This window comes from Salmo salar, chromosome ssa24 (genome assembly GCF_905237065.1).
Source record: "Salmo salar chromosome ssa24, Ssal_v3.1, whole genome shotgun sequence".
NCBI lineage: Eukaryota > Metazoa > Chordata > Actinopteri > Salmoniformes > Salmonidae > Salmo > Salmo salar.
In genome coordinates this window covers 1,982,136-1,997,534 of record NC_059465.1, presented here as the reverse complement: position 1 = coordinate 1,997,534, position 15,399 = coordinate 1,982,136, and the positions used below count along the sequence as shown (strand labels likewise).

Sequence of the window (15,399 nt, the reverse complement as noted above, 5' to 3'; positions counted from 1 at the left end):
GCTCTGGTAAAAAAATAGTGCACTTTAAAGGAAGTTGGGTGCCATTTGGGATGCAGACAAAGGATTGATTAATACAGGGGAGGTCCTGTGTAAACACAAACTCACTTCCTTGACAACTTCTCCTTCACAACAGCATTCCTTAACAGCTCTGTGCTGGTCCGCAAAGCGCAAGAAGTATGACTGTCCTGACTTCTACAGAGGCCATATCACCGTAAATGCTGCATGGCCAATGCAGACATCGGATTGACCATGCAGTGACTTTAATGCTGCCCGGCTGTACAAACACAGGTTACTGTATGATAATATGTATCATGAAACATGTCTAAACCATGAAACGCCATGATTAAAAATCCATGTTCCTATGTACTCATGGCAGGTAAACAATTACTGTGTCGATGTGATAATCAACCATCTAGAAAAGTTTATTTGGAGGTCAGCGTGTCAATATGATCACAAGGAATACCAAAGCATATGGAATATTGATTTTAAATCGCTCTGGAAAAGATTGTATGCTACATGACTAAAACATAATGTAAATGAATGTGACACTACAATTGGACATAGCTTTTGACTTTTTCTTTTGCCATTGGTTTATTGGAGCGCCAAACATCGCATGGTTACAGTGTGAGTATGTATGTGGGTCTTCACATACATACAGATTCAGGGTATATTTAGTTAGGCAAGCTTTTGCTGCTGGCTGATGATGAAGTAGCCTGGTCCCAGATCTGTTTGTGCTGTCTTGCAAACTCCCTATGGTCATTGTCGGCAGTGGGCAGAACAGCAGATCTGGAACCAGTCTAGTCATGAGGAGGAAGACTGCAGAATGTAGGCGCGATGGGAAGGATGATTTGATTCATAGGGAATCCCTGATGGGATGATGAAATGATGACCATGGCTCTTTTTATTTGGTGTACTCCTGTTGCTCCATATGAGGCTGCTCTTGGGTTTCCAGCTCCTGGGAGTGGTGGGCCACCTCTTCTGGTGGACTCATGCCTGGCGCAGGATCCTCAGGCTGCGGGAGCTCTTCCGCCGTCTCCCCTGTGCCCTCCGGGTGCTGGAGCTCTCCGCCATGGTCATGAGCCTGGTCTGTGTATTCCCCCTGATCAGACGTGACTGTGTCTGGGGTGTCTGGGCTGTCAGGAGTCTTAAGGTGCTCAAAGGGCTCTGTGGAAGTCGGAAGACCTTCCTCTTCTCTAGCTTCATCATCTGCGGACCCAGAGGGATGTCTCGCCATCTCCCCAGCTGGCTCAGTAGGGGCCCTCTCATCTGCATCTCCTCTCACCTCCTCATGCCTCTCGGGTCCTGCCGCGCCGCTGTCTGGTTGAGCCTCTGGGTGAGACTCTTCTCCAGGGACTTCCCGTGCGAACTCATCCCAGCGCTCGATTGCCTCTGTTGGGGGTAGTGTGCCAGGCTCTGTGGGGGTGAAGTCAGCGGCCTCCAGGGACACAGGAGCCACAGCAGGGGCAGATGGAGAAAGCTGGGGGTCCCGGGTCTCTGTGTCTGGCTCGGTAGTCCTCTCTGGCTTGGCATCACCCTTCTCTCCCTCCTCTCTTATGGTCTCCTTCTCCACCTAAATATACATGTAGCAGTAAAGAACATAAAATAAACATACAGGTTATGATTAAGGGTCATGTGTCTATTTGTGTTCTAATGTATGTGACATATAACAATGAAAAGGACATGGACAGACACAGAGATACAGTTTTGTTATTACTCCAAACTAGGATATACCTCCTATGCTTCCAACTTCCTATTCCGTACCGTACTTTATTTTAAGTGTCGAAGACAAGGAATTGTCCAACACAGACAATGAGTACTATATACAGTTGAATTTCATGTTTCGCCTCTAGTTAGTTGTTCACCTGACCTGAATGGGAATGATGACGTCAGCAGGGATGGTGGGATCAGGAAGTGAAGCTTCCACAGACAGGATGCCATCACCAGACAGAGAGGAGCGGATGATCTTAGGATCAATACCTTTTGGGAGCCTGGGACAGCACACAATCATGTTATCATACACATACAATGAATACAATATTCCAATACATAATATTTATAATTCATCATGTTTATAAGTACAGTACTCATAAGATTCATTTATAATGTCATAAACATTAGTATTGCTTTACGTAGGTGTAAACAGTAGTGTCAAATTTGTATTCTAAAAATGATGTGTCTCTTCTTGCTACATTAAAATGTATAATATAAACTGGTGAAGCTTGAATACATTTCTCAAATTATGAATATCAATAAGCTTTCTTGTGGAAACTTACGTGTATCTCCTGGTAAAGCACCTAGCAATAAATCCATGCTTGTCTGGTCTCTCCTCGTGTTTCCCTAAGGAAGAAATATCAATTACATTAGCAATATGAATACCCACAGTGGATCTAGACATCAACACCGAGGATGTGTCCCAAATGACACTCTGTTCCCATTGTATTGCACTACTTTTGACCAAGGCCCATTGGGTAGTGCACTATATAGGGAGTAGGGTGCCATTTTGGAGAAATTGATTGCTGTATGCCACCATAGTCCTACTCTCTTAATTTCCCTGAGCTGTTGTGTTCCACTAACTCACTCAAACTCTGTCCTGTGGGCATCATGTCTAAACACCAGACTGTTTATGGTTTGATTGTATAGAGTGAAGCTTCTCCATACATCTTTAAAACACTGAAGCAAATCACTCTCAGTACACACTATTGCTGTATAACATAACAGCAGCGTTTTGTTCAACACAGCAGCCCTTTACTTTACAATATACTTTATCTGTGCTATAAAATAAGCATATAATGTCAGTTTCATTACACTGTATGCATCTATTCTATAACAAAAGAGTAGCATTTCAGTATACATTTCAATAGCTTCACTACAGGTGTAGGCCTACCTCCGATTTCCAGGAAGCCTTCCCGGGTCCTAAGAGTGATCTCTACAGGGGAGAAGTGACTGACGTCCAGGGTGATCCTCCACTTGTACCCCTCCTCCCGGACCTCTGACAGCCCTTGCAACCCTGCAGACTCTGCCCTGCTCAGCCTGGGGTCTGGCTGGTGCATGGAGGAGGCCGGGACCAGGAAGGAGGGCACCAAGAGGGGGAGAGAGGGCATGTACCCAGGCCAGGAGCTGGCCGCCAGGTGTCTATGGATGTTGTTATCTATCCAGCTAAATTCACGGAGGTCTCCGGCCTCTAGGAACAGTGGCAGGCCAAAGTCCTGGTTGGGGAGGAGGGAACTGGGGCTCGGGGACTGCCACCAGCTCCGGAGGGCAGACCAGAATAAGTCCCGGGAGTAGTGGGGACCTGATGGTGCCGATGGGGCCGCTGTGTACGCTTTGGTCTGCTCGGTCATGATTCAGAAAAATATTAGAGGAGCAAATAAGAAAGGCAGAAGTCGTCTTTAATGAGGAAGAGTCGCAGGAGGATTAATTCTTATAACAAAGGAGAGGAGGGGTTTCAGAAGAGAAGAAGCACTGTGCAGTGAAGACCGAGAAATCTCTGGGGTTCTTTATATACCCTCACTGTCTGTTTTAGCACTTATTAAGCACTAATGGTTATCCTATGAGAGGGGAATGTGAGGGTGAGGTGACGGGTGCGCCTCAGAGACAGAGCTGTTTCTTATGTACACAGGACCAGGGAGAAGGGGTCATACACTCTGGCACCCTATTCCCCTCTCATAGTACACTACTTTAGGGTGCTAGTCTAAAGAGCTCTGGTCAAAAGTAGTGCACTAAAAAGGGAATAGAGTACCATTTGGGATGCAGAGAGAAACAGAACTAATTACATGTATTTATAACTGTGAGGGGGAAATGGCAAATAGCTGCTGGATGACTCCAGACTCCGTACGAGTTGGAGGAGCATAGTCCTGCCCCGGCTGTGAGAGCCCCGGCCCATCATCTCACGTCTCTCTGTGTGTGTGTGTGTGTGTGTGTGTGTGTGTGTGTGTGTGTGTGTGTGTGTGTGAGGTGGAAGAGGTGTTGTCCAGGCCCAGCCCCGACTGTGACAGACCTGGCCAATCTTCTCACGCCTTAGTGATCTTTATTCATTTTATTTATTTATTTTTATTTCACCTTTATTTAACCAGGTAGGCTAGTTGAGAACAAGTTCTCATGTGCAACTGCGACCTGGCCAAGATAAAGCATAGCAATTCGACACATACAACAACACAGAGTTACACATGGAATAAACAAAACATACAGTCAATAATACAGTAGAACAAAAGAAAACAAAAAGTATATGTACAGTGAGTGCAAATGAGGTAAGTTAAGGCAATAAATAGGCCATGGTGGCAAAGTAATTACAATATAGCAATTAAACACTGGAATGGTAGATGTGCAGAAGATGAATGTGCAAGTAGAGATACTGGGGTGCAAAGGAGCAAGATAAATAAATAAATACAGTATGGGGATGAGGTAGGTAGATAGATGGGCTGTTTACAGATGGGCTATGTACAGCTTAAAGCTAGTGAGGGAGATATGAGTCTCCAGCTTCAGAGATTTTTGCAGTTCGTTCCAGTCATTGGCAGCAGAGAACTGGAAGGAAAGACGACCAAAGGAGGAATTGGCTTTGGGGGTGACCAGTGAGATATACCTGCTGGAGCGCGTGCTACGAGTGGGTGCTGCTATGGTGACCAGTGAGCTGAGATAAGGCAGGGCTTTACATAGCAGAGACTTGTAGATAACCTGTAGCCAGTGGGTTTGGCGACAAGTATGAAGCGAGGGCCAACCAACGAGAGTGTACAGGTCGCAATGGTGGGTAGGGTATGGGGCTTTGGTGACAAAACGGATGGCACTGTGATAGACTGCATCCAGTTTGTTGAGTAGAGTGTTGGAGGCTAATTTATAGATGACATCACCAAAGTCGAGGATCGGTAGGATGGTCAGTTTTACGAGGGTATGTTTGGCAGCATGAGTGAAGGATGCTTTGTTGCAATATAGGAAGCCGATTCTAGATTTAATTTTGGATTGGAGATGCTTAATGTGAGTCTGGAAGGAGAGTTACCAGTCTAACCAGACACCCAGGTATTTGTAGTTGTCCACGTATTCTAAGTCAGAGCCGTCCAGAGTAGTGATGCTGGACGGGCGAGCAGGTGCGGGCAGTGATCGATTGAATAGCACGCATTTAGTTTTACTTGCGTTTAAGAGCAGTTGGAGGCCACGGAAGGAGAGTTGTACGGCATTGAAGCTCGTCTGGAGGTTAGTTAACATAGTGTCCAAAGAGGGCCGGAAGTATACAGAATGGTGTCGTCTGCGTAGAGGTGGATCAGAGAATCACCAGCAGCAAGAGTAACATCATTGATGTATACAGAGAAGAGAGTCGGCCCGAGAATTGAACCTTGTGGCACACCCATAGAGACTGCCAGAGGTCCGGACAACAGGCCCTCCGATTTGACACACTGAACTCTATCAGAGAAGTAGTTGGTGAACCAGGCAAGGCAATCATTTGAGAAACCAAGGCTGTCGAGTCCACCAATAATAATGTGGTGATTGACAGAGTCGAAAGCCTTGGCCAGGTCGATGAATACGGCTTCACAGTAATGTCTCTTATCGATGGCGGTTATGATGTCGTTTAGGACCTTGCGCGTGGCTGAGGTGCACCCATGACCTGCTCTGAAGCCGGATTGCATGTGGAGAAGGTACGGTGGGATTCGAAATGGTCGGTAATCTGTTTGTTAACTTGGCTTTCGAAGACCTTAGAAAGACAGGGTAGGATAGATATAGGTCTGTAGCAGTTTGGGTCTAGGGTGTCACCCCCTTTGAAGAGGGGGATGACCGTGGCAGCTTTCCAATCTTTGGGAATCTCAAACGATATGAAGGAGAGGTTGAACAGGCTAGTTAGTAATAAGGGTTTCAACAATTTTGGAAGATAATTTTAGAAAGAGATGGTCCAGATTGTCTAGCCCGGCTGATTTGTATGGGTCCAGATTTTGCAGTTCTTTCAGAACATCAGCTATCTGGATTTGGGTGAAGGAGAAATGGTGGGGGCTTTGGCAGGTTGCTGTGGAGGGTGCCGGGCAGTTGACCGGGGTAGGGATAGCCAGGTGGAAAGCATGGCCAGCCGTAGAGAAATGCTTATTGAAATTCTCAATTATAGTGGATTTATCGGTGGTAACAGTGTTTCCTAGCCTCAGAGCAGTGGGCAGCTGGGAGGAGGTGCTCTTATTCTCCATGGACTTTACAGTGTCCCAGAACTTTTTTGAGTTAGTACTACAGGATGCAAATTTCTGTTTGAAAAAGCTAGCCTTAGCTTTTCTAACTGCCTGTGTATATTTGTTCCTAACTTCCCTGAAAAGTTGCATATCACGGGGGCTATTCGATGCTAATGCAGAATGCCACAGGATGTTTTTGTGCTGGTCAAGGGCAGACAGGTCTGGAGTGAACCTAGTTCAACATTTTTTGAGTGGTGCATGCTTATTTAAGATGGTGAGGAAGGCACTTTTAAAGAATAGCCAGGCATCATCTACTGACGGGATGAGGTCAATGTCATTCCAGGATACCCCGGCCAGGTCGATTAGAAAGGGTCTCAGCTGTATGATGAAAGGTGTGTAAGTCAGGCCCTTTTCAAATACTTCCTTCCTCCCATTCATCCTTCCTTCCTACCTTCCCTGAAGAAATCCCTTATCTGATATGATTGGCTATGTGAACGCAATGTGATAGAATCATTGCTTACACCTATCCATTTGTGTTAGATCAGTGATTACTTCAAGGTAGGGAGGGAGGAAGGAAGGGTGTGTGTTTCCAACAGGACATCAGTGTGCGTCCTCAGAGTTGAGTCACAGCTAATAGAGATGCTGTTTGTTTTGGAGCATGAAATGCCTCCCGTGGTCTTTTGGGATGGAAATGTTCTGTGTCATCAAAAATGTTTTTGTGCGGTGTGTGTGTGTGTGTGCATGTGTGTGTGTGTTTGTGTTGACTTGGTGTGTGTGCAATCTGAAAAGCTTATATTTATTAGTTTTGGCAGTTTCCAGTGGGGTTATTAGCATTCCCATCTTTTATCAGCTATGACAGAGTTGTAATTGTTTCATCTGTGAGACGCCTTGAGATACTGCCACACTGTCCATTGGAGAACAAACCTGATTGAACAGATGTCTCTGTCATTCAGCAAGATGTCCCAGCATCAGTTTCTGCTTCAAGGATCAGGCAAGATGTTGTTAGCAGAGGTTGAATTGGGGTTTTGTGGAAGATTGCTGTTGTTTACAATTCCCCACTGTCTTCTTCTAGACAACTAATATAACCTCTAGAGAAGATAGTGAATGCATGGAGGAAAATATGTATGTCATCAAAAGGATGTTATAGATTTACAGTGGTTAAAGTCCTTCTAGGCATGTGTTATTGTACCAACAGTAACATCCTCAAAAAGTCATTGAATAATAAATAATAAATGTTATTCCCAGGAATCCCATAGGAATCCCATACAAGCATGTGCATTGTTATTGTGTTTTCGAGATAGTTGGGCCTGTCCCGACATATAGACTACCACCTTGCACTTTCTGTGTGGGCTGAGTTTCTCTGTAACCACGGGAGACAGGGTCCTACAACAAAATGCGTGTGGTTCAATGCCAAAGTCTAGCAGGCCATTCTGCGGTTTCTTTTTTTCAAAGATAATCATAGCAACTTCAATTTAAAAAAAAAACATTGAGTGCTACGATATATTTTAAAAACTTGGCTACACAACGTTTTGTCTACAACTTGAAAGCTTTGTCTGGCGTTATTACAATGACGACTCATCGAAATGCAGCATTAGACCCGCGTCACTTCGTAATAATCAAACCGCTTCCGATTCTTAAACCGACGGGAGAAATGCTCCAGGCCCGGAGCAGAACGTTGTGGTCCGCCTGTCAGTCGACCAGGGAACAGGTGTTCTGGGATAACTATCACCGACGACAGTGGCAGCTGAGCCGGCAGGGCTATAGAGCAGCCCCCTGGAGACCCTATGAGGAGGTTGGACAACCGCTCTACCTTGAAACCAAGAGACTCATACTAGAATCACTGGGACAACCTGTGGAAGAGGTGATTGTTTCCCCCTGGCCTTGTATGTATCTGGAGATTGTGTCTAATTGAATAAGAATAATTTAGACTACTGAGTAGACCTAGTTGATTTATGTGACAGTTTATGGTAGGCCAGCCTAAATAGCTCACAAAGTATGCCTAAATATTTATTATCCTTCATAGGCCTTCCATGCAGTGGCGGTTCTAGACCATTTCAAATGGGGGGGCCAAGCTGGGGCCAGTTGTACTGTTAGAGGGGCCAGTTACATTAGACGTTATTGTTGTCATATCGTTTTCTTCACTGCATTGCAGGCATTAGCAGGCAAAAGACCATGTTCATAATCATTCAACAATTTATTTGCATTTCCATTATAATTTTCATTTGCATTACATATTCAGTATCAGGTCATATCAACTGTATTCTCCGGTTTTTGTGTTTTTTTGCAAAAAGATCAGCAAATGAATCTAGACTCAAGGCCTTTGCCCTCCTTGACTCAATACCTAATACACCTAAATTGCTTAATCTGTCATTGTGGACCCGAGATACGTTATTTCATAGTCCACATTTAGAGGGGCCACAAGGGGGTCCAAGATTGTTGTCACAGGGGCACTGCCCCCCCCAGAACCGCTAGTGCTACCGTGTAACCTACTGCCAGTTCCATTACACTAGCCCATGACACTCCACAACATGAATTAGCATTTTTGACACTAAAATGAACACCTATGTTTTTTGCCAGTATATCATAATAATGATGAGTGAAGATGAAAGTTTTAGTTATTGGATAAGTAATGTATTATTATTTCATGTTCCTTACTTCTCTCTCTTGTGTGCACTCTCTCTCTCTGTCTCGCTCTCTCCTTTCATGTACCCTCTTTTCTTCCATTGAACTCGGTTTCTCTGTATGCAAGTAATATTTTCTCTCTGGTGGGCGGTGGTGTGTGTGTGTGTGTGTGTGTGTGTGTGTGTGTGTGATCACTCATTTCATGGCATCCTGTCTATCTCCTCATTTATCAGTCCTGTCCCCTTGGACTGACCGGGCCATTCAGCATCTCACACACACATGTGCGCGTGCACACACACACACACACACACACACACACACACACACACACACACCCTCAGGCCCGACACATAACTCCATTTACTGTTAATGGACAGTGATCCTCTGCGCTAAACAGATCAGTGACACGGAGAGTGTATCTGTCTGTCATCACAAATCAAATACTCCCTCAGCCCCAGCTCTCATGCCTCAAAATTACATAAAAAACCCTTCACAATTCTGTCCCTAGCCTCCCAAAGCAAGAGGGTTCAGCTCAGTGAAAGATGCAGACACACATTGGCCAGTTTACTTTAACCAGCCTCTGTGGGATTCCAGTAGCTATGAGATTTTCCCCTTTAATGTTATCCCATCTAGACCTTTTGTCTATAGAGTGAATATTCCATATCCTGTTTAGATAATGCAGAAGGCATGGAGGCCCATCGTTTGTCTTCCTCTATACACAGCCTCTCTACATAGTCCCTAATAAATGCATCTGAAGTAAGATATTAGAGGGCGGGCACCATTTATAAGGTGATTATACCTGTCCTTTAGGCTAGCAGCAGAGGCCATCACAGCAAATCAGCAGGCTTTAAGTAGCAGCAGCAGATACATGGGGTATTGGCACCTAACACATCATGGGATAATGTGAAATAGGTGGTTTATTCCTGTGAACATTGCATTCATCATAGTTATCGGGGACGCTCAGTTGCTAAGGCAGCTAGGCAGCTTGCCTGGCGAGCAGAGCAGAGGGAGGAGGCAAGAGTCCACATTAAAAGTGACAACATTAAAATGGAGAGGCTTATATTCTTGAATGCTGGAACCTTGGTCTCCCCCCTCTCTCTCTCTCTCTTTCTCGTTCTCTCTGTCTCGGTCTCTTTGGAGTCATCTCATTCAGGTGGTGTCAGAAGCAGTAGGAGACAACGATGATATAACGTTAATCTTACATGAGGGATTGCTATTTGTTCACTGAGTTGCATCCCTTGAATTGTGTTAGTGAAGACTCAGTTGTGTGATCAATTGTTACAAAGGCTGTATTGAGCAGTCGTACTACACCTACCATAAGAGGCTGATGATGGGAGGACTGCTCATAATAATGTCTGGAACGGTGCGAATGGAAACCATGTGTTTGATGTACAGTGTCCTCTTTAATTTGAGGGTATTTTCATCCATATCAGGTGAACTATTTAGAAATTACAGTACTTTTTGTACATAGTCCCCCCATTTTAGGGGACTAAAAGTATTCTAAAACGGTTCACCCGATATGGATGAAAATACACTAAAATTAAAGCTGACAGTCTGCACTTTCACCTCATAGTCATTGTATCATTTCAAATACAACGTGCTGGAGTACAGAGCCAAAACAACAGAAAATGTGTCACCGTCCCAATAATTATGGAAGGCACTGTATTTGATACCATTTCACTCACTCCGCTCTAGCCATCACCACAAGCCGGTCCTCCCCAATTAAGGTTCCACCAACCTCCTGTGTCAACTACTGTGGGTGTCAGAAGTATTCACCACCTTGGATTGTTTTAACATTTTGTTGTGTTACAAAGTGGTATTGAAATGAATTTAGTTGTTTTTGTCATTGATCTATACAAAATACTCTGTAATGTCAAAGTGGGAGAAACATGTATTTATTTATTATTCACCCCCCTGAGTCCATACATATTAGAAACACCTTTTGCAGGGATTATAGCTGTGAGTCTTATTGGGTAAGTGTTTGCACACCTGGATTGTACAATATTTTCCTATTATTCTTTTCAAAATTCTTCAAGCTCTGTCAAAGTTGTGGGGATCATGGCTAGACAGCCATTTTCAAGTCTTGTTATATATTTTCAAGTAGATTTAAGTCAAAGCTGTAACTTGGCCACTCAGGAACATTCACTATTTTCTTGGTAAGCAACTCCAGTGTAGATTTGGCCTTGTGATATAGGTTATTGTCCTGCTGAAAGGTGAATTCCTCTACCCATGTCTGGTGTAAAGCAGACTGAACCAGGTTTTCCTCTAGGATTTTGCCTGTGCTTAGCTCCAGCCCGTTTCTTTTTATCCCGAAAAACTCCCCAGTCTTTGCCGATGTCAAGGATACCCATACCATGATGCAGCCACTACCATGCTTGAAAATAAGGAGGCAGTTACTCAGTGATGTGTTGTATAAATACGTGCAGTATTACTTTAGTGCCTTGTTGCATACAAGATGCAAGTTCGGAATATTTGCATTCTTCTTTTTACTCTGTCATTTAGGTTATTATTGTGGAGTAACTACAATGATGTTGGTCTATACTCAGTTCTCTCTTCACAGCCATTTCATTTTTTTTTTTAAATCACCAATGGCCTCATTGTGACATCCCTGAGGAGTATTCTTTCTGTCCTGCAGCTCAGTTCAGAAGGACGACTGAATATTTGTTGCGTATGGGTGGTTTAATACATCATCCACAGCATAATTATTAACTTGACCATGCTTAAAAGAGATATTCAATGTCTGTTTTGTTATTGTTACCCATCTACCAATCACTGCCCTTCTTTATGATGCTTTTGAAAAGCTCCCTGGTGTTTGTAGTTACATTACATTACATTACATTTAAGTCATTTAGCAGACGCTCTTATCCAGAGCGACTTACAAATTGGTGCATACACCTTATGATATCCAGTGGAACAACCACTTTACAATAGTGCATCTAAATCTTTTAAGGGGGGGGGGGGGTAGAAGGATTACTTTATCCTATCCTAGGTATTCCTTAAAGAGGTGGGGTTTCAGGTGTCTCCGGAAGGTGGTGATTGACTCCGCTGTCCTGGCGTCGTGAGGGAGCTTTGACTGGGCTGAGCGTGAACTGTGCTTCCTCAGAGGTAGGGGGGCCAGCAGGCCAGAGGTGGATGAACGCAGTGCCCTTGTTTGGGTGTAGGGCCTGATCAGAGCCTGAAGGTATGGAGGTGCCGTTCCCTTCACAGCTCCGTAGGCAATCAATAGTTGATTCTGTGCTCATTCAAAAATCATTTCAACACCTATTATTTCACACAAAGTGAGTCCATGTAATTTATTATGTGATTTTTAAAGCAACATTTTACTCCTGAACTAATTTAGGCTTGCCTAAACAAAAGGGGTGAATACTTGTTCAACAACTATATTTGAGTAAAAAAAAAAAAACCAAAAAAAAAAGGTGTTAACATTTGTAGAATTTTTTCACTTTGACATTATGGAGTATTTTATGTAGATCAATGACAAAAAAAATCACAACTAAATCAATTTCAATCCCACTTTATCACACAACAAAAAAGTGAAAAAAAAACAAGGGGGGTGAATACTTATGATACTCACTGTATAATTGTAAGTCATCTCGGGAAAAAAATAAGCAAATACATTTTGCTACAGTTCTCAGTTTTGATATGACAATTTTTTAAATTTAGATTGTGAGTATGCAAAACATTTTTTTATTTAGATTGTGAGTCAGTGTTGTAGTACTCGAGACCAGTCTCGAGTCTGGTATCGAGACCACATATTGAGTGTCTCGGTCTTGTCTCGGTGTTGAGTACATTTGTACTCGGTCTTGACTTGTCTTGGACAGTGAGGACCAGCCGAGACCAGCGAAGTTAAAAACTCATAATTATCAGCTTCCATTCAGTCAATGTATAAAACTGCTTAGCCAGATCAAATATATACACTCCTTTCTTGAAACATTAATGCAGTATCTTAACAGCCTTTATATCTATTTTAGACATGTTTGCGCAGTGCCGAACCTATAGGACTTCAGTGTGTGACATGTTCTTGATTCTGAAGACAGCAACTAATACCAGCACACTCATGTAGGAGTGCACTTTTTGTAAAACACAAAGGGCCAGTGGTGTAGTTGAGGCTATACGCAGGTATAAGCTGTATACCCACTTTATTTTCAGTGGGTATTGTGTATACTCACTTCTTAATCCCAACTGATGCATATCAAATCAAATCAAATAAAAAAAATTATTAGTCACATGCGCCAAATACAACAGGTGTAGACCTTACAGTGAAATGCTTATTTACGAGCCCTTAACCGACAGTGCAGTTTAAAAAAATTGGATAAGAATAAGAGATAAAAGTAACAAGTAATTAAAGAGCAGCTGTAAAAAATGATAATATACCGGTTAGTTGAGGTAGTATGTACATGTAGGTAGAGTTAATTAAAGTGACTATGCATAGATGACAGAGGGCGGCAGTGGTGTGGAGAGGGGAGGGGGGGGGGGGGGGGCAATGTGAATAGTCTGGGTAGCTGTCACGTCCTGACCAGTAAAGAGGTTATTTGTTATTGTAGTTTGGTCAGGACGTGGCAGGGGGTGTTTGTTTAATGTGTTTCGGGGGTTTGTTGGGCAATGTTCTATGTTAGTCTATTTCTATGTCTGTGTCTAGTTTATCTATTTCTATGCTTAGTTTATTGGTTTGACCTTCAATTGGAGGCAGCTGTTTCTCGTTGCCTCTAATTGAAGGTCCTATTTAGTAGGGGTGTTTTTTCATGGGTTTTTGTGGGTAGTTGTTCCGTGTTTAGCGTTTAGCCTGACAGGACTGTCTTCGTCGTCATTGTTTGTTATTTTGTTTTGTGTTCACGTTCCTTCAATAAAAGAAGATGAGTTCACACATTCCCGCTGCGCCTTGGTCCCATCTTTACGACGAGCGTGACAGTAGCCATTTGACTAGATGTTCAGGAGTCTTATGGCTTGGACCTAGACTTGGCACTCCGGTACCGCTTGCCGTGTGGTAGCAGGGAGAACAGTCTATGACTAGGGTGGCTAGAGTCTTTGACCATTTTTAGGGCTTTCCTCTGACACCGCCTGGTATAGAGGTCCTGGATGGCAGGAAGCTTGGCCCCAGTGATGTACTGGGCCGTTCGCACTACCCTTTGCAGTTGCCATTCCAGGCAGTGATATCAAAGTAGTGTAGTGGAGGTATACAATTTATCAATTATGTAGTACAATAGAGAAATCATGCACAAAACAGCCTACACAATCACAAACCATGTGCAATATATTCACACATAGCCTAGTTTCAGTGGAATTGAATCTGCAGGCAGCAAGAGTGTGCAGCTCTCGACTGGTTTTGGCATGGAGCAGCTCACAAAAAAATGACATCGGTAGCTGGTAGGGTAGGAAAGACATTTCAATTTATGATATCTACCAGTAAATGCTAACTAAGGCAATAATGGGTATGCAAACCAGGTATTGAAAAAGTTAAATCCAAACCGTTGGTTAGTAGGCTATTTGTGATGTGGAAGTGTTATCATGCACTATTTGCATCAGGGGCGTAGACATGGATTGGCCTGGGTGGACAGAGGCCCACCCACTGGGGAACCGAGCCCTGACAGCTCCACCCAATCGGATTGATGTGGTTTATGCATTGTTGTGGACTTAGACCATCACATTTTTCAAAATGTTATAATAAAAAAAAAAGATTTTGAGAGTATAAATCTGAAAAAATCTATTCCATACCTTCGCTGTGTGGGCATTTAGGAGCTTTTTGGCTAAATTTGAATATACCCACTTCTCCAGGCACCACTGCATAGAGCCGATGGAAAGACAGCAGTCACAGACAGCATGATGTTAAAGGATAAGCAGTCCATAAACTCAAACATAATAAGCCAGTAGGTCACAAATCATAAGAATCCAAAAACACAACCATTAAGCATTTCCCAATCGAAATGTACAACTATTACTTCCCATTGAAAAAAACATTTCATGTTTAGCACACAAAGTAACCTGTGACCTAAAGTTTAAGTGGAACTGACAGCATTTTAACTACTTTGCAGATATGAAACAAACAGACAATGATAATATCAAAAATATCTAATTCCCAGTTTATGCTACAAAACCAACTTTATAAGAGGTTTTAAAAATAGACTCAATGTTCCATGACTTACACTAAGGCATTGTTGGCAGAATAGATGGATGCAGTTCAATGCATGATTAATATAATTTACCACTACATTTCTTGGTAGTTCAAAACATCTTGCTATCAGGTTGTACATCACAGCTGGCCTGGTACATTGTTTGCTGCCTCCATTCGGGATGTAATGTTTCAGTTTCAATGACTGAATATTTTGGACAAAAACTGACAAATGTAACTAAAGCTGGGAATGTCAATACAATCAAACTAGCAAGGGCAATTATCACAAGTCAGTCATAACGTGGCTAATAGGCTAGCATATCTACCCGCTGAATATGACCGGTGTCAGTTAACATAGACAAAAAAAAAGTAATAGTTAGTCAAGAATGCTCCAGATAACATGCAAACAGCCTAACCAGCTCTGCTACGGTGAGTAAAATTGTCAGAGTGAGGGGTTCTCTCCTTTGTGTCTGGAAGTAGCTAGCTAGCAAGCTAGCCAACTTTAGCCAGTTAGCTTGCGTGCTTGGTTGGGAC

General features: G+C 43.2%; 2 protein-coding genes across 2 annotated transcripts in view; one reads left to right on the top strand and one right to left on the bottom strand.

Moving 5' to 3' along the window:
- Window positions 1-561: 561 nt before the first annotated feature.
- Window positions 562-3,480, bottom strand: LOC106584908 (heat shock protein 67B1). Its single transcript, XM_014170574.2, has 4 exons — window positions 2,885-3,480; window positions 2,274-2,337; window positions 1,868-1,988; window positions 562-1,570 (listed from the first exon to the last, which is right to left on the bottom strand). Exons 1-4 carry the CDS (start codon window positions 3,339-3,341, stop codon window positions 902-904), a joined length of 1,311 nt encoding a protein of 436 aa, XP_014026049.2. The 5' UTR covers window positions 3,342-3,480; the 3' UTR covers window positions 562-901.
- A 4,052-nt stretch (window positions 3,481-7,532) lies between these two features.
- LOC106584907 (coiled-coil domain-containing protein 60) overlaps window positions 7,533-15,399 on the top strand; it is a 53,590-nt gene continuing 45,723 nt past the window's right edge. The window contains 1 exon segment of the mRNA XM_014170572.2: window positions 7,533-7,998. Coding sequence (XP_014026047.2) covers window positions 7,705-7,998 — 294 coding nt within the window. The 5' untranslated portion in view covers window positions 7,533-7,704.

Bases quoted from the DNA above. Each gene is read 5' to 3' on its own strand.
- LOC106584908 (XM_014170574.2), bottom strand. From the start codon at position 3,341: ATGACCGAGCAGACCAAAGCGTACACAGCGGCCCCATCGGCACCATCA. The intron at 2,338-2,884 runs GTAGGCCTACAC...TTTCTTCCTTAG, and splicing joins AGGCTTCCTGGAAATCGGAG to GGAAACACGAGGAGAGACCA. The intron at 1,571-1,867 runs GTCAGGTGAACA...ATGTATATTTAG, and splicing joins ACGTCATCATTCCCATTCAG to GTGGAGAAGGAGACCATAAG.